The sequence below is a fragment of the Pseudophryne corroboree genome, chromosome 2, assembly GCF_028390025.1.
Source record: "Pseudophryne corroboree isolate aPseCor3 chromosome 2, aPseCor3.hap2, whole genome shotgun sequence".
Classification (NCBI taxonomy): Eukaryota; Metazoa; Chordata; class Amphibia; order Anura; family Myobatrachidae; genus Pseudophryne; species Pseudophryne corroboree.
The window spans coordinates 172,502,222-172,526,236 of record NC_086445.1 but is presented as its reverse complement, the minus strand read 5'-3'; the positions used below and the strand labels follow the sequence as shown (position 1 = coordinate 172,526,236).

At 44.8% G+C, this 24,015-nt stretch overlaps 1 protein-coding gene and 1 long non-coding RNA gene across 7 annotated transcripts in view; one reads left to right on the top strand and one right to left on the bottom strand.

Moving 5' to 3' along the window:
- ASIC1 (acid sensing ion channel subunit 1) overlaps positions 1 to 24,015 on the top strand; it is a 457,033-nt gene that overhangs the window by 331,765 nt on the left and 101,253 nt on the right. For all 6 annotated transcript variants that reach the window (XM_063952026.1, XM_063952030.1, XM_063952028.1 and 3 more), the window contains 2 exons: positions 14,805 to 14,955; positions 15,038 to 15,165. In XM_063952026.1, the coding sequence (XP_063808096.1) occupies positions 14,805 to 14,955; positions 15,038 to 15,165 (279 nt within the window). The remainder of the gene's footprint in view (positions 1 to 14,804; positions 14,956 to 15,037; positions 15,166 to 24,015) is intronic.
- LOC135006558 (uncharacterized) lies at positions 1,221 to 16,715 on the bottom strand. Its single transcript, XR_010206741.1, has 2 exons — positions 16,454 to 16,715; positions 1,221 to 1,840 (listed from the first exon to the last, which is right to left on the bottom strand). It is a non-coding gene; the product is annotated as an uncharacterized LOC135006558 (long non-coding RNA).

Here is a 24,015-nt window from a genome sequence, read left to right as displayed (position 1 = left end):
TGAATATTGGTTTAACCCCAAAAATCCCTGCTTCTGCTGTGTGTGCAGACAATGGGTGCTGCAGACAGGTTCCGGTATGAATGGTTGACCATGTCAAGGTCGATAGTCAACACATGAAAAGGTCGACATGGATTTTTGAACTGTTTTTAGTGTAATTTTTTCAGTAACATGACCAGGAACCCCAATTACTGTACTGCGTCCCCGCTACTGCTGCGCTTGGCACAGGTTACTATTCCGAATCGTCCACGTGGATGGTAAAGTATGAAAAATGTAAAAAAAAAAAAGCCATGTTAACCTTTTCATATGTCGACATGTCATGTGTCGACCATGTGTCCATGTCCAATAGTGGTCGACCTAATGACTGTCGACCATAACATGGTCGACCATCCAAACGGATACCCTGCAGACAATGGGTGCTCTGCATATCATCCCTTAGCTGTCAGGCAGAGTCCTGCATACTAAACTGCAGCACCGTGTTTTCTCATCTCTCCTATCTGTTACTCAGTCCTTTATCTTTGATAATTCCATACAGTTTGCTGTGCATGCATTTCCACTGCTCAGATACTAGAGATGTAGTCTTACTAATGCGGCAATAAAGTTGAGATTTGATCAGTCCCAAGGGCTTGTGTAAAATGACCCATAGGACCTTCACAACTTACATTAAGCTTGCCTGTAAAAGGAAGGGAGGGGGGGGGGGATGTACTCGCCCTTGATGTAATTTCTCGCCAATGATAACAAAAAACATGAAGTCACCCAGGTAAAGCATTGACATTTTACAGGGATATACAGTACCACATAAATGATTGGGAACATTTAAAACTCTTATGCCATTGTCAAATGCAGTCCTACGTTGTACCTCCCTTGCTGCTGGGATCTTCATATATTATTGATGACTGCTCTCTAGGATCAGTTTGTTGCCTCTGGCAGAGGCAGTGCTGGACTAGAACCACACAGAGTTAGAAGTATAGAGTTGTATGTCTAACATCTCACCACAATGGAATACAAATAATGTGCCTCTGTTCTTTATGGCATCTAAGGTCAGTTAGGTACGGATGGACAACAAACTCCAATGTGGCAAGAAATGATCAAGATCTGCTTTCAGAGGAAGAAACCGCTATTAAAGCCAAGTGCACAGAAGAGATGTCTGACTGCAGAGAGAAGAGGACATAGATCTACTTTTGGACAGAGGAAACCTGCTGTATGGAGTGGTAACCTTGTAATCTTTTCTACGGCTCTAATAGCAGTGTGATTTATTTTTTCCACGGTGGGACAACGGTTTCTTACATACCCACAGCTAAAGAATGCCAATTCAGATATTTTGTACATTGTCTGTGTCTACAGACAAAGAGCCTAAGAATAAGAGAGAGGCTGAAGTGGAATCCGAACAGATAAACTTAGTTGAGGAGCATGGCGCAATAGAGGCTTCTGCCTTTGCCAGCAGCTGCACCCTCCATGGACTGAATCACATCATCACTGAAGGACCCTGGGGAGTTCGACGTACTATTTGGGCCGGAGCCTTTCTCCTCTCCCTTTTTCTCTTCCTGTTCCAGGTATGGGAGCGTGTGGCTTACTATAGATCATCCCCACATGTTACCGTAGTCGATGAGATGGATGCCAACACCATGATCTTCCCAGCAATTACTTTCTGCAACTGTAACCGCTTCCGACCATCTCAGCTCTCCAGCTCGGATTTACTTTACATGGCTCCTCTAATAGGCTTCCCAGAGGATGGGGATGCAGAACGTTCTCCCAATCCACCTGCAAAATCCAAATCTGGATCATTTGATTTATCAGAGATCATTGACCGTTCCTCTCATCAGCTCAGTGACATGTTGCTGGCCTGCAGATACAAAGGAAGAGAATGTGACAGTGACTACTTTGTTCCGGTAAGGGAATACCTAATTTTCAGTGGACACATGGGGGAAGATGTATTAAGCCTGGAGAAGGGATAAAGAAGTGATAAAGCAGTGATAAGTGCAAGGTGATAACACAACAGCTAGTCAGCTCCTAACTGTCATTTTTCAAATACGTAATGATTGGCTGATGTGTTATCACCTTCCACTTATCACATCTTTACCCCTTCTTCAGGTTAATACATCTGCACCATGGTTATCAGAGCCAAAATCATCGACAAATGTCTGGGTAATGCGTTTTATTATTTTGCCAAGTACGTGGATTACAAACAGAAGAGGACCGATCTACACAGGATTGTTGTGAGTATAATTTTATTTACAGGTACCCCATGGATTCAACGTGGAGAAGGGGACCGACTCTTTGTGTAAACATAGGTAAGTATGTGAGTATGTAGGTGGGCATGTATGTAATAAAGTTGTACTGTCACGGTGTGTGTGTTCTGTTTTTATTTGGGTATTTTTTTGTAGTAGAACTACAGGTACCAGCGGGCCCGTTTCCCCCCCGCATGCTGGTACTTGTGGTTCTCCAAGTACCAGCTTGCGGGGGAGGCTTGCTGGGACTTGTAGTACTGCTACAAAAAACAATATTCTTTTCTTTTACACTATGGCTATCAGCCCACCATCCGCAGCCCTTGGATGGGGGGGACAGCCTCGGGTTTCACCCCTGGCCCTTGGGTGGCTGGAGGAGGGGGACCCCTTGATTTAAGCGGTCCCCACTCCTCCAGGGTACCCCGGCCAGGGGTGACTAGTTGAGGATTTAATGCCAAGGCCGCAGGGACCTATATAAAAGTGTCCCCCGGCTGTGGCATTATCTCTCTGACTAGTGGAGCCCGGTGCTGGTGTGAAAAATACGGGGGACCCCTACGTCTTTTGTCCCCACGTATTTTTTACATCAGGACCAGGCGCAGAGCCCGGTGCTGGTTGTTAAAATATGGGGGATCCCCTATCAAATTTTTCCCCGTATTTTTACAACCAGGACCGGCTCAAAGAGCCCGAGGCTGGTTATGCTTAGGAGGGGGGACCCCACGCAAATTTTTTTCCAGTTTTTACACTAAACAGAACATTTCCCATAGATAACCATGCACAGATCTCACTGATCCGTGCATGATTATCCAAACTCGCCTAGAAAAAGCAGGTCTATTTTTTTGCTGCTTTTTTTAACGAATCGTAAAAAAATACACCTGCACTTGAGCATTCAGAGACTAACACCCAAATACAAATGAATAGTAAATTCCCGTGTTGTATGAACAAACAGCCGCGTTTGACCGATGGTCTATTCATTCGTATTTATGAACTTAGCCTTGAAAACCATTACGAATAGCCCAAACACCACCGAGATTTGTGCTTAGTAAATTCCCGTGTTGGGACTTAGAAAAAAAAAACACAAATCGGACAAACTCGGATTATTAGTAAATATAGGCCTTGGTGTTTCTTACTTTTCAAATTTCCCGGTGTGTGATATATGTGATGGCAGTATTGGAAAGGAATAGCAGGCCCCTTGCTTAACAAAGCTGCAGCACCAAGGGACAAATATTGGTAGAGCAAGATAAAAGTCTTCATCTGATGAGTTATTGCCATTAAATGTTTATTTATCTTCTGGTATGGGAGAATATTATTATTTCAGGTTGCTAAGGACTTCTACATTTATTAAGTTGTGCTAACAGTGTCGGCTGCACATACTCAGTGCTTCCTGTGGAAATAATCTAATTACCTGTTGTGCCACAGATGGAGATTTTTTGCTATATTAGAGTGAATTGTGCAGAGGAACGTTATTAAACAAATTGTATTTCGAGGATAATTTCCAAATGTTGAAATATGTTGGTGTATGATTAATATTATGTGATAATAGATTTTACTAATTCAGTAAAGAATAACCGTAATAAAATGTTCATTTTTTTACATGGCTATCATAACTATATTACTACTTTAAAAGTGTGTGCGAGTCTAAGACTCAACCCAGTTAAAAAGCTCAGCAGTGATTATGTTCAAATCTATACTGAAATTATGAATATAATCCGTGTAGGACTGGCCAGTAGAGGGGTAGGTGTGAGTTGGTCAGCTTCACGTGTATTGCAGTATGCGGGACTAACATACAGAGTACAGCTTGAAGTAGCCAGAATAGCGTTTATAGGGACTGATTTTGAGTTGGATGCAGCCACATCTGTATTTATTAGGGGATGTAGTTGGAATCCCGATGGTCAAAATACCGACGCCAGAATCCCAACCGCTAGAATGCCGGCAACGCTGCCACAGCTATTCCCATTCCTGGGTGTCCACGACACCCATGGAGTGGGAATAGAACCTGTGGCGAGCAAAGCAAGCCACCAAGCCCGCAGAGTGGGGAGCATAGCGAGCCCGCAAGGGGCTTCGTTCTGCTGGCCGCCCTGTCTGCATTCTGATGGTTGGGATTATGGCGTCTGTATTTTGACCGCCAGGATTCCGACCGCAGGGATCCCATACACAACCCTTTATTAGCAGTCACCTGTCTGCAGCTTTTTGCAAATGCCTCTACAAACCCTTCCCTGGTGCACACCCGTTCATCCGAATGTACTAGGACTGAAATGGCGCCTCTTTAGATGGTATGTGGGAGGTGTCTATTTAGACGAATGGAGAAGGCCCATCTTATGGGCGTGTTATGGGAGGATCACTGTGTGCTGGTGAAAATGGGTGTGTACGCAGGTGCTCAGCTGCTCCTAGACAATACTCAGATGGAAAATGTACATGTACCAATAGCCCATAGGTGCAAGTTTCGATGGTGCGACCAATAGTGTAGTACCAAGTGGTATAATTGTAATAGCGTCTACAGACACCTAGGGCCATGTTTATCAAGATCTGCAAAACAACTGCTTAAATTCAGAGAAATGTATCAATATTCACATCCGGGGACAGAGCTTGCAAGAATGCTCAGTCCTGGCGAATCCTTCTCCCTGCACTTTACATTTATTTGTTTGCATTTGCGATAGTTGGTCTGTACTGTGCATGTTCTGGCATTAGAATGACCAAGTGCAGCTACAAGGAGCAGAGAGACACACGCGCTGTTACTCTGTAGCCAGCTGCTGACATGCCCTACAGAGACAGAGAGAGACCTGACGCTGTATGGTGACAGACAGTGATTTAACTTGTAAGTATTTTTTTATTTATGAGTGTTTTATTATATGGAAACATGCAGCCACAACACTGCTTAGGAAATGCTGTCACCCGGATGGAGGGGTAGCAGGAAGAGGGAGCTACAGTACAAAGCTCTCTCCCTGGCAGCAAAAAGTGCAGTATTGCATCTACAGAATGGAGGGAGCTTGTATAATGCCACCTGAAGATGAGGGCGTGAAGTGAACAAGCCTGACCACAGGGTGAAACGTACGTTTTCAGTTGAGGGTGGTCTTGTTCAGTGCACACCTGGGGGCATCCTGGTATCATATGACTTTATTGCAGCCATAATTGTATACATTTTACTGAATGTATCCTATAATTCTCAACTTACCTTCTTTTACATTCCACATGTACTCTCAGAGATCTGAGCTGTGCTAGTCCTGCGAAGGCGTGATGCTAACAGGTCACCACCAGGGCCATTTTAACAGCATTTTAAGCCCCGACCCACTCATTCACGGAAACAAAATAAAAAAAAGAACTTGCTCCTCCTGCAGTCCTGTCTGCTTGTTTTCATACAGTGAAAGGCTGTCAATACTCTAATTGGTGGATAGCTCCAGCCATCCATCAATCAGCATGCTGAAAGCCATCCACTGTCTGGCTGCAGGCTGGGAGGCAGGTAGAGAGAGGCAGGTGCTCAAAGACCCCTAGAATTGAGGGATCAAGGCTGTTGCCCATTGTGCCTTTACGTTAAGATGGCCCTAGACACCACTCAGATTTTTCTAGCAGCAGATTCAATTTACTTACCTATTTCATATCAAGTGCACTATTCCATTGTGCACTCACTAATTTGTTCACTGCCTTGGGCACACAGATGGACAGTAGTAACAGGGCATTTTCTACTAAACCCTTAATATATTTTTCTACTCTCTCTCAGAGTTCACTGTTGCTGATTATTACTATCTGTAAGGCGGTACACACAGAGAGATCCGTGCTTATATTCTAAGAAATCTGACTCGATTGCTTAGAAATTAAGCATGGCTCTCTCTGTGTGTAGGGTGCCAGCAACATCAATGTACGGCCCCGCGCGTCACTATCGCCGGCTTTAGATTTGGCATGCATGCATGTTGATATGTTGACATTATGTCAGCAGCAGTATTACATTATTTGTGTAATTCTCTGCTTAGAAATTGATATTTAAAAGCAAGATATTAGCTATATTTTAGTGCACAAGCTGATATAATACACATGTTGAAGATTCTGCTGTAATTTATTTATTTATTAACAGTTTCTTATATAGCGCAGCATATTCCGTTGCGCTTTACAATTAGAACAACAGTAATAGAACAAAACTGGGTAAAAACAGACAGACATAGAGGTAGGAAGGCCCTGCTCGCAAGCTTACAATCTATAGGGAAATAGGCATAGATACACAAGGATAGATGCTACCTATTGCATAATGGTCCACCAGATTGCTAGGTTCTTAATGGGTTGTATGATGATACCCCACAAAGTTATCCAAGTGTCAGGAGGGTGTGAGACTAAAGAAAGACAAGATATGTGATGTTATGAATACTCTACAGAGGATGTAATTAGATAGGGAAGCACTGAAGGTTATGTGGGTGAGTCTGGAATTTGATAGGCTTGTCTGAAGAGGTGAGTTTTCAGGGAACATTTAAAGGTTTGGAGACTAGAGTCTTACTGTGCGTGGGAGGGCATTCCACAGAGTGGGTGAAGCCCAGATAAAGTCCTGTAATTTTGAGTGTGAACAAGTAATGCGTGTGGATGAGAGACGTAGACCTTGTGCAGAGCGGAGAGGTCGGGTGGGGAGATATTTTGAGATGAGTGAAGAGATGTATGTTGGTGCAGTTTGGTTAATAGCCTTGTATGTGAGTAAAAGTATTTTATATTTAATACGGTAGAATACCGGTAACCAATGGAGGGACTGACAGAGTGGATCTGCCGACGATGAACGTCTGGCAAGGAAGATTAGCCTCGCAGCTGCATTCAAAATGGATTGTAGTGGTGAGAGCCTATGTTTGGGAAGACCGGTCAGGAGACTATTACAATAATCAATGCGGGAGATAATGAGAGCATGGATTAGAGTTTTTGCTGTGTCTTGTGTAAGATAAGGGCGTATTTTGGATATGATTCTTAGATGTATGTAACATGATCTTGAGACAGATTGAATGTGGGTAACAAAGGACAGTTCAGAGTCAAGAATGACACCTAGGCAGCGAGCTTGTGGGGTAGGGGTGATTGCAGAGTTCTCAACAGTGATAGAGATATCAGGTTGGAAACTACTATTGGCCGGTGGAAATATAATTAATTCTGTTTTGGAAATATTAAGTTTGAGGTGGCGAGATGTCATCCAAGATGAAATGGCAGAAAGGCATTCAGTGACACGACCCAATACAGATGGTGACAAATCAGGGGAGGATAGGTAGATTTGAGTATCATCCGCATACAGATGGTACTGAAATCCGAAAGAGTTGATTAGTTTGCCAAGAGATGTGGTATAGATAGAGAAAAGCAGAGGACCTAGGACTGAGCCTTGCGGTACTCCAACTGAGAAAGGTAGCGAAGGAGAGGTGGAATCAGAGAAACGAACACTGAAGGAGCGATTAGATAGGTAGGATGAGAACCAAGAAAGGGCTGTGTCCTGAATACCTAGGGATTGTAGTGTTTGTATGAGAAGAGAGTGGTCAACAGTGTCAAAAGCAGCGGAGAGATCAAGGAGAATAAGTAGAGAGTAATGTCCTTTAGATTTAGCAGTGACCAAATCATTCACTACCTTAGTCAGTGCTGTCTCTGTGGAGTGTTGGGCACGAAATCCTGACTGAAGTGGGTCCAGTAGGCTGTGTGAGTTAAGAAAGTGTGTGAGGCGAGTGTAGGCAAGTCTCTCCAGTAGCTTGGAGGGGCATGGGAGCTGAGAGATGGGACGGTAGTTAGAGAGAGAGTTCGGGTCAGAGTTTTGTTTTTTCAGAATGGGAGTAATCACTGCATGCTTGTATAGAGAAGGAAAGATACCAGTAGACAGGGAGAGATTACAGATTTTCGTTAAGGTTGGGATGAGCACAGTAGACAGCTTTACTAATTTGTGAGGGTATAGAGTCAAGGGGAGAGGTATTAGAGTAGGCAGATGAAAAGAGTGCAGATACTTCATCTTCATTTGTAGGTTCAAAGGAAGAGAAGGTGTTAGAGGGTTCAGGCAGGGAATTGAGCAGGTCACTTGCTGTGGAAGAGCATACCATTTCAATTCGGATCTTGTCAATCTTGTCCTTGAAATAGGAAGCAAGATCTTGCGCACTGACAGTGGCTGGTGGGTTAGGTGAGGGAGGGACAAGAAGTGATTTAAATGTATTAAAAAGTCGCTTGGGGTTAGAGAAAAGAACCTAAGCGCTTAGGTAAAAAAACACTGCACTAAGATTGTCAGCAGCCTCCTGATAAAGGGAATTGCCAATCCCTTGCATAAACGACTAACCAACAAAATAACAGGTGGCGCTTGACAATCAAAAGAATTTAAAAAACATTTATTTATATACAATGATTAAAATTACAGCACACTCCCGGGAGGAATGAAATAATATAACAATGTTTCACAATGTATAAAACTTCACAATAGTAAAAAACTGTGCACTGTATAGAAACTTCTTATTCAATTCCTCAGGGAACTAATTATAATCTATGAACTTCAATGCACATGTTTATAAAAAATATGTATGTGACTGTGCCTGAAGGATTAACACTATGTTTGATACACTGTATTGCAAAAAACACAATTGAGGTGTATAATTTGTATCTGTAAATAATAAGTAAATGAATATAATGTCATATCATAAGTCACTCACGTCTTGGTGTATCATAGGTGCTGAATGCGTTTACAGATCCCAAAAGAATGCGGTAATTTCTTTTTTAAAAGGTGGATAGGTAAATTTCCTCCGCTGGGCAGGAGCCTGTGATTTCCTTGCTCCCTGGTGTCGTCTCGCTAAGCTAACAGAGACACACACCAGAGCCACAGCGTTGAAGGTGATGCTGCACCGTGTAGTATACCTGAGTGAGCCGTGCAGGTAGATCTGTAAACCTCCGGTATCTCCGTCCTTGCAGACAGGAGGCTGTGATGTTGGTTTTCCGGGGTGCACCCGACTACGCTGGGCAGGAGCCTATGTTGACTTTGCTCCGTGTTGTCGTCTTGCTGTTAAATATGTGACGCGCATCAGAGCCTCAGCGGGTGTAACGATGCTGCACCGTGATGTATGCCTAAATGGCCGTGCAGGTGGATTGTATCGCCTCCGGTACCTCCGTGCTTGCAGATGGGAGGCTGTGTAAGCTGGTTTTCCGGAGGTCGCCGGTCTGCGCCGGACTGCAGGGGAACAACACCCGTCAATACCTCTTCCCCAGATGACGTGGTCAGCCGTGGCAACGGGGATATGAGAGGGGGTGCAGATGCAAATGCTCCCGATGATATCACTGTAAAAGTGATCTTATCTGCACAAGTGTTGCGTGGGTGCAGCAGCTGATGAAGGTGTAAGTTCTTGTAAGAACAGCCTGTATCCTAACGCGTTTCAACGCCAGCAGGGCGTCTTTTAGAAAAAGACGCCCTGCTGGCGTTGAAACGCGTTAGGATACAGGCTGTTCTTACAAGAACTTACACCTTCATCAGCTGCTGCACCCACGCAACACTTGTGCAGATAAGATCACTTTTACAGTGATATCATCGGGAGCATTTGCATCTGCACCCCCTCTCATATCCCCGTTGCCACGGCTGACCACGTCATCTGGGGAAGAGGTATTGACGGGTGTTGTTCCCCTGCAGTCCGGCGCAGACCGGCGACCTCCGGAAAACCAGCTTACACAGCCTCCCATCTGCAAGCACGGAGGTACCGGAGGCGATACAATCCACCTGCACGGCCATTTAGGCATACATCACGGTGCAGCATCGTTACACCCGCTGAGGCTCTGATGCGCGTCACATATTTAACAGCAAGACGACAACACGGAGCAAAGTCAACATAGGCTCCTGCCCAGCGTAGTCGGGTGCACCCCGGAAAACCAACATCACAGCCTCCTGTCTGCAAGGACGGAGATACCGGAGGTTTACAGATCTACCTGCACGGCTCACTCAGGTATACTACACGGTGCAGCATCACCTTCAACGCTGTGGCTCTGGTGTGTGTCTCTGTTAGCTTAGCGAGACGACACCAGGGAGCAAGGAAATCACAGGCTCCTGCCCAGCGGAGGAAATTTACCTATCCACCTTTTAAAAAAGAAATTACCGCATTCTTTTGGGATCTGTAAACGCATTCAGCACCTATGATACACCAAGACGTGAGTGACTTATGATATGACATTATATTCATTTACTTATTATTTACAGATACAAATTATACACCTCAATTGTGTTTTTTGCAATACAGTGTATCAAACATAGTGTTAATCCTTCAGGCACAGTCACATACATATTTTTTATAAACATGTGCATTGAAGTTCATAGATTATAATTAGTTCCCTGAGGAATTGAATAAGAAGTTTCTATACAGTGCACAGTTTTTTACTATTGTGAAGTTTTATACATTGTGAAACATTGTTATATTATTTCATTCCTCCCGGGAGTGTGCTGTAATTTTAATCATTGTATATAAATAAATGTTTTTTAAATTCTTTTGATTGTCAAGCGCCACCTGTTATTTTGTTGCTTGGGGTTAGAGGCTTGAGCAGAGATGAGAGATTGATAATATGTTTGTTTGGCAGTGTCCAGAGCATTACGATAAGAGTGGTAGGTGGTCTTATATGTGAGAAAGTCACTTGAACTACGAGATTTACGCCACTGGCGTTCAACTTTACGTAAGAGTTTTTGTAAGTGTCTAGTGTATTTAGAGTGCCACGGTTGACATCTAAGTCTACGTGGAGTGTGATGGGTAGCTGGAGCCACTTCATCAAGTGCTGTTACTAGAGTTTGGTTAAGGTGTGACACAGCAGTCTCTGGAGAGGTGAATGTAGAAATTGGTGAGAGCAGTGGTTGCAGAGAGGTAGATAGTTGTTGAAAATTAATAGCGTTAATATTTCTGTGGGTAAAAGGTGTCCTTGTAGACTTTAGGGACATGGAGTTTGAAGTAATGGAGGAGAGCATGCATGTGATAAGGTTGTGATCTGAGAGAGGCAAAGGAGTGTTAGTGAGTTCAGAAACAGAGCATAGTCTGGTGAATACAAGATCAAGGCAGTGGCCCTCCTGATGAGTAGGGGAGTCAGTCCTTTGGGAGAGGCCAAGAGAGGAGGTTAGAGAGAGTAGTTTAGAGGCATGGGGAGATTGTGGACTGTCAATAGAGAGATTGAAATCACCCATAATGATGGTGGAGATGTCAGAGGATAGAAAGTGAGGGAGCCAAGCAGAAAAATCTTCCAGAAACTTTTTGGGTTGCCCAGGTGGGCGATAGATAGCTGCAACACGCAGAGAGAAAGGGGTGAAAATCCTAATAGAGTGTACTTCAAAGGATGTAAATGTGAGTGAGGGAACAGGTGGTAAAACGATGTGCGTGTAAGATTTGGACAGTAATATTCCAACACCACCTCCCTTGATGTTACCAGGCCTGGGGGTGTGTGTGAAGTGGAGGCCACCATGTGACAGTGCTGCAGGGGAGGCAGTGTCTGATTGTGTGAGCCATGTTTCTGTTATGGCTAGCATATTGAATTTTTTTGCTATGAAAAGGTCATGAATAGCTGTTAATTTGTTGCAAATAGAGCGTGCATTCCATAAAGCACATTTTAGGGAGACATGTGATGTTGATAAGGTTTGTTGATTTTATATTCCGTTGTGAATCAGATGAATGTGAGCGTGGTATGTGGATGGGACCTGGATTTGGGGATATGTCACCAGCTAGTAGAAGCAGAAGAAGAGAGAGATAGGTATAGTTGGGGGAGGTGTGTGATAGTTTCTTATGGTGACAGGTAGAGGATGTGACAGTTAGTGTACATAGATAGGTTAAAAGCTCATGAGTGTTAATAAGAGGGGAGTGGATTAATGAGGCTGCAATGTGTACAGAGCGATACATAACAGGAATAGTGAAGGACGATGTCATTTTATAGAGGATACCATGAAGTGCTATGAGGAAAAACAGTTTGTGGAGCATGGTGTTTATAAAGAGAAAAGTATAGATAGGAAAATGCTTATGGAAATTGTTAGTTAAATATTAAATATTGTTAGTTGTAATATGATTACGGATTGATTTCAGACTGCAACATGGTTGTGTTGTAACAAATCTGAACACTTCTCTGTGCATAAGCAAATAAGAAACAAATAGTGATTATTCTGCTGTGACTTTGTTACTGTTTGTTTTCTGATTGCAACATCCAGTATGTATCTTTGTAAACAACTGAATATTCCCTTATCAGCAAGGTAGTACTATGTTAAGGCCCCCATACATCAGAGATGTATTGGGACAATTATCCGATCCCCTGACAACTAGGTTGGGGATCGAGAATATTAAACATGTTGAAAAATCCAGATTCCCCAATGCAGATCATCGCTGAGCGCCAATCGGTGAGCGGATCAGTGGTGCCGGTGGGTCTGGGGATCGCGGCGGCAGATGTACGGCTTTTACTCAACTAGACTCCAGATTTATAGAGTGGGGACATCTGGGGTCTTTTATTGTTTATAGTAAATGAGGAATTTTGGTTTGAGACCGATCTTTGGCTGTGATTGGTCAATGATAAGGGCTTTATTTTGGAACCAATAACCAAATATTTTGAAATTAGTTCATGTAACAAGTAATCTTGGGTACGGTCAGTTCCCTGACCACATTGTCCCTTCCTATCAAAATACTGATATAGTGATAGCAGGCTATGTATGTGAACTGCACATGAGGAACCTAATTCATTTCCCCGGTACATTATTATTATTATTATTATTATTATTATTATTATTATTATTTTTAAATCCTTTTTCTCTAAACAAGGTATAAGTGCACAATAATTTTAACGAGATCTAATTAAAAGTTAATTGTTATTATATTTATTTTAAATTAAGAGTGTGCCACAAATTAGTCTCTTTCTTTTTCTTTGTGTTTGTAAATTGGATATTACTGACTTGTTGGTGTACTGCCAACATTTTGGATATAAAACAAAAAATGTCAATATAACTATAAATATTGTTGGTCTTAACATGTTTTTTTCAATGATTCATAAGCCTGTGTGGTTTCCCCATTTTTTTCTTTGCATTCTGAAAAACTTTGAAAGACGCAGAAATTAGTTTCATTATTTGCCTCATTTACAAAAGAGGAAAAGCCCGGGCTAGAACATCTCCAAAGAGAAGAGACAGTGGTTAGCGCTGGCTTATCGCATTCACAAAATATAATTACATTTTTCTTTTTCACCAGAGGCCGCCCACATGCCACAATCCCAACAGTTAGGACACAAATGTACTAAGCAGTGAAAAGATTGGAGAAGTGAGCCAGTGGAGAAGAAGTTGTCCATGGCAACCAATCAGCTGCTCTGTATAATTTTATAGTATGCAAATTATAAATGTTACTTCAATGCTGATTGGTTGCCATGGGCAACTTGTCCACTGGCTCACTTCTCCACTGTTTTCACTGCTTAGTACATTTGTATAGTCAGATAAAACCTGGCAGCACATGACCAATGGCAGCAAATGAGTTGAAGGTCAAGGTTTGGCCTTTCTTCATATAATATGGAAGTTTTGAACAAGTATAGTATAGCATGTGGCAATGTCATTTCATTTTACTTTATAGCAATTCAAAATGCTTTAATTGTTAACTTTGAAAGCGTGGAGCAGAACCGTTTTGTGGTATAAATATGGGAGCTGTGCAGTCTCCAGTATTAGGCTTGGATTCCTTCCATCTTGCAACAGCTATTTATGCACTTGACTTGCAAGAAAATTTCTGACTCTAATTAAGGCCCATTAATGACCTTTTCAGTCACAAGAAAGCACTGGTAATGAATACAATGGAGTAACTAATCACAAACGTTAAAGAAGTGTTTTGTACTATTTAGGGCTGATAATGTGGCTCTGCTACCTTTTAGAACCTGAACTAGTCACTTCATCTTCCTGTGTCTGCAAGTCTGAAAAAAAGTGTTAGCTCTACAGGACAAGCTGATTATGTGTGAAAACTCTGGGTCTGATTCAAGTCTGGTCGCTGTAAGGGGAAAGTCGCAATGTACTGATGTCTGGTACATGTGCAGAACCCATACTGCGCATGTGGGTCCTCGGTTGTCGGACATAGTAGGGCTGCAGACGTTGGTTTATTGACAGTCTGAGGCATTTGGGGGAGCGGAGAGGGCAGCGGTGGTCTCCATTTTTGTGTGGGTGCTAAAGCCAGGGTCTCCATCTTCTGACTGAGATTTCTTGACCACAGCGATGGAGCTGAGGTGACCTATCTGCGTAACCTCATGGATTACTCAGCTGGCCGATGGTGTCGCAGCGGATACAATGCCACATCCTCAGACACGGCAGAGAATTACACATACATGAAGGAGGCGTCTACTGGTAGCAGATGCCTCCTGCTGCATTTCCATATGTTAGCAGTGGTGCTCTTTCCATCTGAACCTGCAGCAGGCCATCTATGAAGAGACCTCCATTTGATATGTAGCATTGGCCTGTGGGATAAAGTGTGTTATATATGACATTTATGCTTTTTCCGGCCCAAATCTCACATTCTTTCCTCAGATTTTGTTAAAAAAAATATCTTTCTGTTGTATTTATAAAGCTATTTTCTCAGTGTCACGAGGTGGACTGTAGATTCTCGCTGGTATCACAAAATATTCCACAAATCTTCTGTCTTACTTTCCTAACAGGTCTTTACAAGATATGGCAAGTGTTACACCTTTAACTCGGGCCAGAATGGACGAACTCCCTTAATTACTACTAAGGGTGGCACAGGAAATGGCTTAGAGCTAATGCTGGATATTCAACAAGATGAATATTTGCCGGTCTGGGGAGAAACAGGTTGGTAGATTCTTTTTTTTTTGCCATTTACCCTCCATTTACATTGAGAGAGTTGACTTACTGTGTTCCTTCCATACTGTAGATGAGACCTCCTTTGAGGCCGGAATCAAGGTTCAGATTCATAGTCAAGATGAACCTCCTTTCATTGACCAACTAGGATTTGGTGTTCCACCTGGTTTCCAGACATTCGTATCTTGCCAAGAGCAACGAGTGAGTATATACTGGGAATTATTTCTGATATAGTTTGATAAGCTAGAATTTTGTAGACTTCAGCTGTCCATACATGATAACATAACATGACATAAGTAGTACTTTCAAAGTAATTGGTGGCATCCTAATATATTCTTACCTAAAATCTTTCTTTTTTTTTTGTGGTATAGTACAGTGTGAATATAGTAATTCAATTGGCAAATAGAAAACCAGACAAAACCCTAAAGACTGTTATTTAATATCCAGGCAATCAGTCAGGAGGGTTCTCTTATCTGTGATTGGCTGAGAGGTGTAATAGAGATCCGGGTGCAGTATTATTTATATATTAGGATGGGGCAACGCTTGTAGAACATTCTTGTTGCATACAAGTGCTAGCATGCCCTAATAGCCAAGTGCATGTTGTACTTGTAATGCCATAAGAACATGCACTATATTTTAGACTAAAGCTGCTAAACCCGTGTAAAGTAGTGAGCAGCCAGAAATCAGACTTTTTCGCAGATTTCTGTCGCCACCTTGGGAGGATACAAGCAGAAATAATGGCCACCTGCAGAATTTGTGCCCATCAGAACAAACAACTGAATTGCTCCTGTCACTTTGGGTAGATGCTGTTGGTAGCACAAAACAATTGAATTTCCTTTACTAGGTGCCTACCTTGCATGATTTCAGCCTGATCTGGAACCAAGCAGATGCTGCAAGTATGGGCTATGCAGTTTCATACGCATTTCAGGTGCTTCTTCCCTTGTACCTGAAGGTGCATATCAACACATCCTTGGGCTAAGCTGAGCTGAGCATCAGCACAAACATGCATGCTTCTAGGCGCTATCTTTTACATAAAGTACAGGCAGCTCCAAGTACTCCCTAAAGAGGATGATGGATATCAAACTAAGCCTACAGATAGTAGGCAGTCTGGCAGCAGAGATGCGTACAATTCTCTATACAGCGGATATCCACATTTATCACCGCATCCGCAAGGTGGGAGCAATTGCAGCCACTAGCGTGCAAATCTGCATCACGCCCAATATCTCTGGGAGCATAAACTGAAGATTCTCACCAAACAACAGCAAAAAACTTTATACGTTTAGCTCAAGTCGGCGACTCAACCAGAACACATATGTCAGTATCTAGTGATTATTTTCTAGGTTAATAAGAATATTCCGGAAATAAACAAAATGTGTTAGAAAACTGAGTTACTTAGAAGTGAGACTAATATATGAGCTATGTATTTGCATCTTTTCTACATATTGCTATATAAATAATACTATTTTAAATGTAATTTAATAAACAGGACCTGATTCAGTTGTACGCTATGCCGATGTTTTTACACTTGTCCGATTATCAGCAATCTGCGCATGCATCTCAGTCACACTGCACACGTGTCTGGGTACTTTAGCGATAGTGCCCGCTGTGAGGATTTATTTGTAAAGTGATTGACAGGAAGGCCTTGGGAGAGGTAAAGGTGCGTGGTGGCAAAAATGCAGCGCGTCTCAGCCTACAGCTGTGATCCCATATGCAGGAAACATGGCACCAACAGCCAAACACACAGCCATGGCACCAACAGCCAAACACGCAGCCATGGCACCAACAGCAAAACACGCAGCCATGGCACCAACAGCCAAACGCGCAGCCATGGCACCAACAGCCAAACACGCAGCCATGGCACCAACAGCAAAACACACAGCCATGGCACCAACAGCCAAACACGCAGCCATGGCACCATCAGCCAAACACGCAGCCATGGCACCATCAGCCAAACACGCAGCCATGGCACCATCAGCCAAACACGCAGCCATGGCACCAACAGCCAAACACGCAGCCATGGCACCAACAGCCAAACACGCAGCCATGGCACCAACAGCCAAACACACAGCCATGGCACCAACAGCCAAACACGCAGCCATGGCACCAACAGCCAAACACGCAGCCATGGCACCAACAGCCAAACACGCAGCCATGGCACCAACAGCCAAACACGCAGCCATGGCACCAACAGCCAAACACGCAGCCATGGCACCAACAGCCAAACACGCAGCCATGGCACCAACAGCCAAACAGCCAAACACGCAGCCGTGGCACCAACAGCCAAACACGCAGCCATGGCACCAACAGCCAAACAGCCAAACACGCAGCCGTGGCACCAACAGCCAAACACGCAGCCGTGGCACCAACAGCCAAACACGCAGCCGTGGCACCAGCAGCCAAACACGCAGCCATGGCACCAGCAGCCAAACACGCAGCCATGGCAACAGCAGCAAAACACGCAGCCATGGCACCAGCAGCCAAACACACAGCCATGGCACCATCAGCCAAACACACAGCCATGGCACCATCAGCCAAACACGGAGGGCTACTCATATAGTCGATTATCAAAGCATCTGCAACTGACGTTGCGTCAGTGTACACAGATGGTCACAGATGGACTGGCCACCAGCGGGCGTCTCAGTCCATCTCCAGCATCAGCAGCATTAGCATGTTTCGCACAGTAGCTGCATACGGTATGGCAGCTGCAAATGCATTAGTGCCTATCTCTGAATATGGCCCAGAGTCTATGGAAATGTTAGGTTCCACTTCCTAATATATTTACCCCCAAAACAAGTGTCACATTTCTTACTTTTTTGCTTTGAATATGAATGTCTTAGCCATCTCATGTGACATCAAACTGTTTGGTTTGCGGCAATCACTTCACTGGAACCTAGCCAGTTAGGGGCCTACGAAGAGTTGGGCACAAAAGAAGCGTAAATGACTACAAACTGCGTGCAAAAAGCCTATGTAGAACCCAAGTCATAGACACTCACACGCCAGTTGTGCACAGTGTTGGACTGGGGCATGAAGAGCCCACCAGGGAATGCAGTGGTAGGGGCCTAAGCTTAACCACTTGCCTGCATGGTCGCTTCAGAAGTGACCATGCCAAATAATTTTGAGTGAGGATAAAGTCATTTTGAATAAGGTTAAATTCATGTTCTTCACCTAATTCACTTTTCACAATTTCAGAGTGTTTTTTTTGGGAAAGAAAATTGTCAGTTAAGTGGTTAAGGGGTGTGGCTATCCACCAGAGAGGATGTGACCAGCCACCACAGAGGGACTAGGCTATCCATTGTGGAGGACATGCAAAGTTCAGTGACCATTTCTAAAGAAGGGGGAAGGGGTGTGTCAGGACCACCCAGTTTGATTGGCATGAGGTCTAACCGTGGTGTAGTTTCCATAGAAACAAACTGAGCACCCAAGTTCATCCATGATCCTGCTTCACCAAGTTACTCACCGCTAGAGGAAGTGGTGGGGCCGTCAGGCAGTGGGGCATGCAGTGATTATCCCTATACACCTGTGGGCCAGTATGACCCTGCTTGTGCACATGTTGTAAATGATTTATGTGCAGCAAAAGCACTAACTATTAGACATCAATTAGACTACAAAACTTCCCTTATACACAGAAACAACTCCCTGTCTTAAGAATGCAATTAAAAAAAAAAAATACAGAATTGTTTATACACACTCACAGAGGCATAATCCATGCCCGAGCAATGATTAGAACACTAATCAGTGTCAGCTGAGCATTCACAAACAGTCAATCACGAGCAGTTTACTAGTGTCGGCAACTGTCAGCATACGTTATTTTCACCTGCCCCTGACCACCCACAAATAACACCACCTCTCTAGAGGTATATACCCTTTTTCCCATACTGCAAGTGTTTACCATCCTGGTGCAGGTAGGCATAAGAAGGAGATCCATACAAATCTGCATATCTGTGCACATGCTGTTCTAATTCATGTAAGATACAGTTTGGCAAATGGCAAAGCACACCCTTATGCACCCTAAAATAGAAGCCCCTAAATCCTGTTTGTTATACCCACTTCTGATACAGTGTATCACTTAACAGAGCAATGGTTGTATTTAGTGCTTAGGGAGGTGGTGGAACTCAGCCCCCCACCCCACCCCGGCACCCATGTAATAAAAGGATTCCGCGCGATGTAGGGGGCATGGTCTCAATAAGAAAAGGGGCGTGGTCACGCAGTGGTATTCCCAATTAAAATTATGCCGCACAGTAGCACAATCTTATTCACATCACACCACATAGTAGTGTCCCTTATTCATGTTATGACACACATTAGTGCCCTTTATACACAAAGCCCACAGTAGTAGCTCCCCTAATACACATAATGACCACAACAGTAGCGCCCCTTATACAATGCCCACAGTAGTAGTGCCCCTTATGCAATGTCCACTGTAGTGGTAGTGCCCACAGTGGTAGTGCCCCTTATGAAGAGCCCATAGTAGTGGTGTCCCTTATGCAATATCCCCAGTAGTAGTGCCCCTTGTGTCCCCAGAAGTGATGCCCCTTATGAAGTGCCCTCATTAGTATGCCCCCAGTAGTAATGCCCTTAGTGGTAATGCCCCTTTGTAGTATTGCCCCCAGTAATAATGTCCCTGTAGTAGTGCCGCCTGTAGTAATGCCCCCAGTCATTTAGACTCCTGTAGTTATGCCCCCTGTAGTTTAGCCCCCAGTGGTAATGCCTGCAGTAGTTTAGCCTCCTGTAGTTCTCCCTGTAGTTATAGCCCCCCAGTGGTAATGCCCCCAGTAGTTTAGCTCCGCTGTAGTTTAGCCCCCAGTGGTAATGCCTCCTGTACTTATAGCCCCTGTAGTTATAGCCCCCCCCCCCGTGGTAATGCACCTGTAGTCATGCCCCCAGTAGTTTAGCCCCCTGTGATAATGCCCCCAGTAGTTATGCCCCCGACAGTAATAACACTTGTAGTTATGCCCCCTGTAGTTTAGCCCCCCTGTAGTTACAGTATGTCCCCTGTAGTTTAGCCCACCAGTGGTACTGCCCCCAGTAGTTATGCCTCCTGTAATTTAGCTCCTGTACTTATAGTCCCTGTAGTTATAGCCCTTGTAGTTATGCCCCCAGTAGTTTAGCCTCCCTGTGTCACAACTGAGGGTTTTAGCTGACAGGAGGAAGCCTCAGTTGTAGGGGCTGAGAGGAACTTAAACCGGGGAGGTTTAATCAGACCCCTGGACATGTAAGTGTTAAAAGGAAACCCGAAGGTGTGACCATGACAACCAGGTAAAAGTAAATTAAAAGTTTATTGACAAACTCCGTGTAACAACAGACAGCAAATAATAAAAATGGCAATGATAAATAATATGATTCCTGGAGCACTCTGACCATGAAATGGTTTCACAGGACACTGGTAGGTTAAGAACAGTTGTTAAAGTCCTTAGATGGAATAACCTTACCAGGCCTGGCTGTAGTAGTGAAGATATCCAAGGAACATGCCAGTAGATGGAACAGATGAAGCTGGTAACTTGAATCAGCTTTGCTGGATGGAACCAGCCAGGTGGTAAGACACGGAGTGGATGCGGAATGGAATCAGCCAGATGATAAAGTCACTGAATGAATGCTGGGTGGAACCAGCCAGGTGATGAAACACGGAGTGAATATAGTAAGATGCTAGGGAGCGTGGAAACAGAGGAGTTGAAGGATGATTACCGGTGGTAGTGGATACTGCTGGAAGCAGATGAAATAGCTGGAAGCTGGAAACTGGATCAGCCACGGAGGACTGCAGAGTCAGGCTGCACCGCAGGATGGTAGGCAGGTGCGGGTCTCTTTAGTGGATGCTGGAGACAGGAGCTGGAACCTGGAAACACAACCACAGGAGAGAGACTGGAACAAGGTATGACAAACAAAGCACTGACCATTTGCTAGCCCAGGCACAGGATACTTATACCTGCAGCAATGCAGGTATTGGCTGGGCAATTATGCAGATTTCCAGGCAGTGGATTGGAGGTACTGAAACATGTGATTGAATCCAACATGGCTGCGCCCATGTTAGAACTTGGAGGGAAAACTGGTTTAGGAAACCATGTGGAAACATAACTGCAATGGCGGCGCCGGCCGCAGAGGACAGGAGACGCCAGACTGAGAAATGTATGCTGATACTCGTGGATGACAACGGAGGCCGCGGCAGGCATGGAACACCACACTGACAACCTGCACCTATAACACAGGAGCGGCGGCGAAGGCCGCGGAGGACGGGAGACGCCATGCAGGATTCAAACATGGCGCCGCTGTGACAGCATCTCAGCGTGACAGGAGGGATGTGCAGTATGTGGACACAGATGAGATCCGGCCGTGAAACGCTGAGCGAACCTCAGGAGACATCTGAAAGGCAGGTAATGGCGTCCAGATACCCGGATCGTGACAGCACCCCCCCCTTTAGGAGTGGCCCCAGGACGCTTCTTAGGCTTTAGAGGAAACTTCGAGTGGAAATTCCGGACCAAGGCAGGAGCATGGACATCAGACGCATTGGTCCAAGAGCGTTCTTCACGACCATAGCCCTTCCAGTCAATAAGATACTGCAACTGACCGTAACGGAAACGTGAGTCCAGAATCTTGGCCACCTCATACTCGATTCCCCGTTGAGTCTGAACTTTAGGAGTTGGAGGAAGTGCAGAATGAAACCGATTCAGGATCAGCGGTTTCAACAGGGAAACATGGAATGTCCTGGGTATTTTCAAGAAGGGAGGTAACTGGAGTCTGTAAGCAACAGGATTGATGACTTGTTCAATTTTAAAAGGACCGATGTAACGAGGAGCAAATTTCATGCTGGGAACTCTCAACCTCAAATTCTTCGTGGACAACCATACTCGATCACCCACCTTGAGAGCAGGAACCGCTCTATGCTTCCTATCGGCAAACTTCTTGTACCTAAATGAGGCTTTAAGCAGGGCTGCGCGGACATTCTTCCAGTTGTTTGAAAACTGACGCAAGGTGACATCCACTGCTGGAACAGAAGTTGCTGGAAGCGGTTGGAATTCTGGAACCTTAGGGTGAAATCCATAGTTGATGAAGAATGGTGTTGAGGAGGATGAGGAATGGTATTGATTGTTGTGGCTAAACTCGGCTCAAGGAAGGAGTTGAACCCAGTCATCTTGGGAGGAAGACACGTAAATGCGGAGGAAGTCCTCCAAGTCCTGATTCACCCTCTCGGTTTGACCATTGGTCTGAGGATGGTAAGCCGTAGAAAACTTTAACTTGACTTGGAAGGCTTGACACAAACTTCGCCAAAATTTGGCTACAAATTGTACTCCACGATCGGAGATGATCTCTTCAGGAAGACCGTGAAGTCGGAAGATCTCTTGGATAAACACTTGAGCCAACTTGGAAGCTGACGGAAGACCGGTGAGGGGTATGAAATGTGCCATCTTGGTGAACCGGTCAACTACCACCCAGATGGTATTAAACTTGTTGCATATAGGCAGATCTGTAACAAAGTCCATCGACAAATGGGTCCACGGTCGACTGGGAACAGATAATGGAACCAGTTGCCCCGCAGGAGACTGGCGGGGAACTTTGTGTTGGGCACACTTTGGGCAAGAGGCAATAAACTCCTTGACATCCTTCTTCAGAGTTGGCCACCAGTAGGACCTAGAGATAAACTCGAGGGTTTTCTGAATGCCTGTATGTCCGGCAAAACGGGAAGCATGGGCCCAATGCATGAGCTTCTTCCTTAACACCGGCTTCACAAAACTTTTCCCTGGTGGGGGCGTAGAGTCCATCCCTACCGTGGAGAATGCCAACGGATTAATAATAGGATGCTTGTCTGAAGACTCTGACTCGTTTTCTTGCTCCCAAGAGCGGGAAAGGGCATCGGCCTTGCGATTCTGAAAGCCCGGACAGAACTGGAGTTTAAAGTCGAACCTGGAAAAGAAAAGTGCCCATCTTGCCTGACGAGGGTTAAGACATTGTGCGCCTTTCAGGTATAAAAGATTCTTGTGGTCGGTAAGTATCGTGATTGAATGAGAAGCTCCCTCCAACAGATATCTCCACTCCTCTAGAGCGAGCTTGATGGCTAGCAACTCCTGGTCGCCAATGGCATAGTTGCGCTCAGCTGGGGAGAACTTCCGGGAGAAGAAACTGCAAGGATGTAGATGGCCATCTTTAGCCCTCTGGGATAACACCGCTCCTACTCCAACGGAGGAGGCATCCACCTCTAAGATGAAAGGAGAGTCGGTGTCGGGCTGACGCCATGCAGGATTCAAACATGGCGCCGCTGTGACAGCATCTCAGCGTGACAGGAGGGATGTGCAGTATGTGGACACAGATGAGATCCGGCCTTGGAACGCTGAGCGAGCCTCAGGAGACATCTGAAAGGCAGGTAATGGCGTCCAGATACCCGGATCGTGACACCCTGTAGTTTAGACCACCTGTAGTTTAGACCCCTGTGGTAATGCCCCCAGTAGTTATGCCCCCAGTAGTAATAGCACTTGTAGTTATGCCCCCTGTAGTTTAGCCCCCCTGTAGTTATGTCCCCTGTAGTTTAGCCCCCCAGTGGTAATGCCCCCAGTAGTTATGCCCCCCTGTAATTTAGCTTCTGTAGTTATAGTCCCAGTAGTTATAGCCCTTGTAGTTATGCCCCCAGTAGTTTAGCCTCCCTGTAGTTTAGACCCCCTGTAGTTTAACCCCCTGTAGTAATGCCCCCAGTAATTATGCCCCCAGTAGTAATGCCCCAGTAGTAATAGCACTTGTAGTTATGCCCCCTGTAGTTTAGCCCACCAGTGGTAATGCCCCCAATAGTTACGCCCCCCTGTAATTTAGCTCCTGTACTTATAGCCCCTGTAGTTATGGCCCTTGTAGTTATGCCCCCAGTAGTTTAACCCCCCCCCCCCCCCCTGTAGTTTAGCCCCCTCTGGTAATGTCCCCTGTATGAGCTGCCTACACACACAAAAATAAAATAAAAAAATATACAATACTCACCAAGCCCCGCTCCTGCTTCCAGACCACTGCCCTCCGTCTGGCGCCCGCTCCTCGCAACCATGGGAGAGACGTCATGATGTCTCTCCCATAGCGCACATCCGC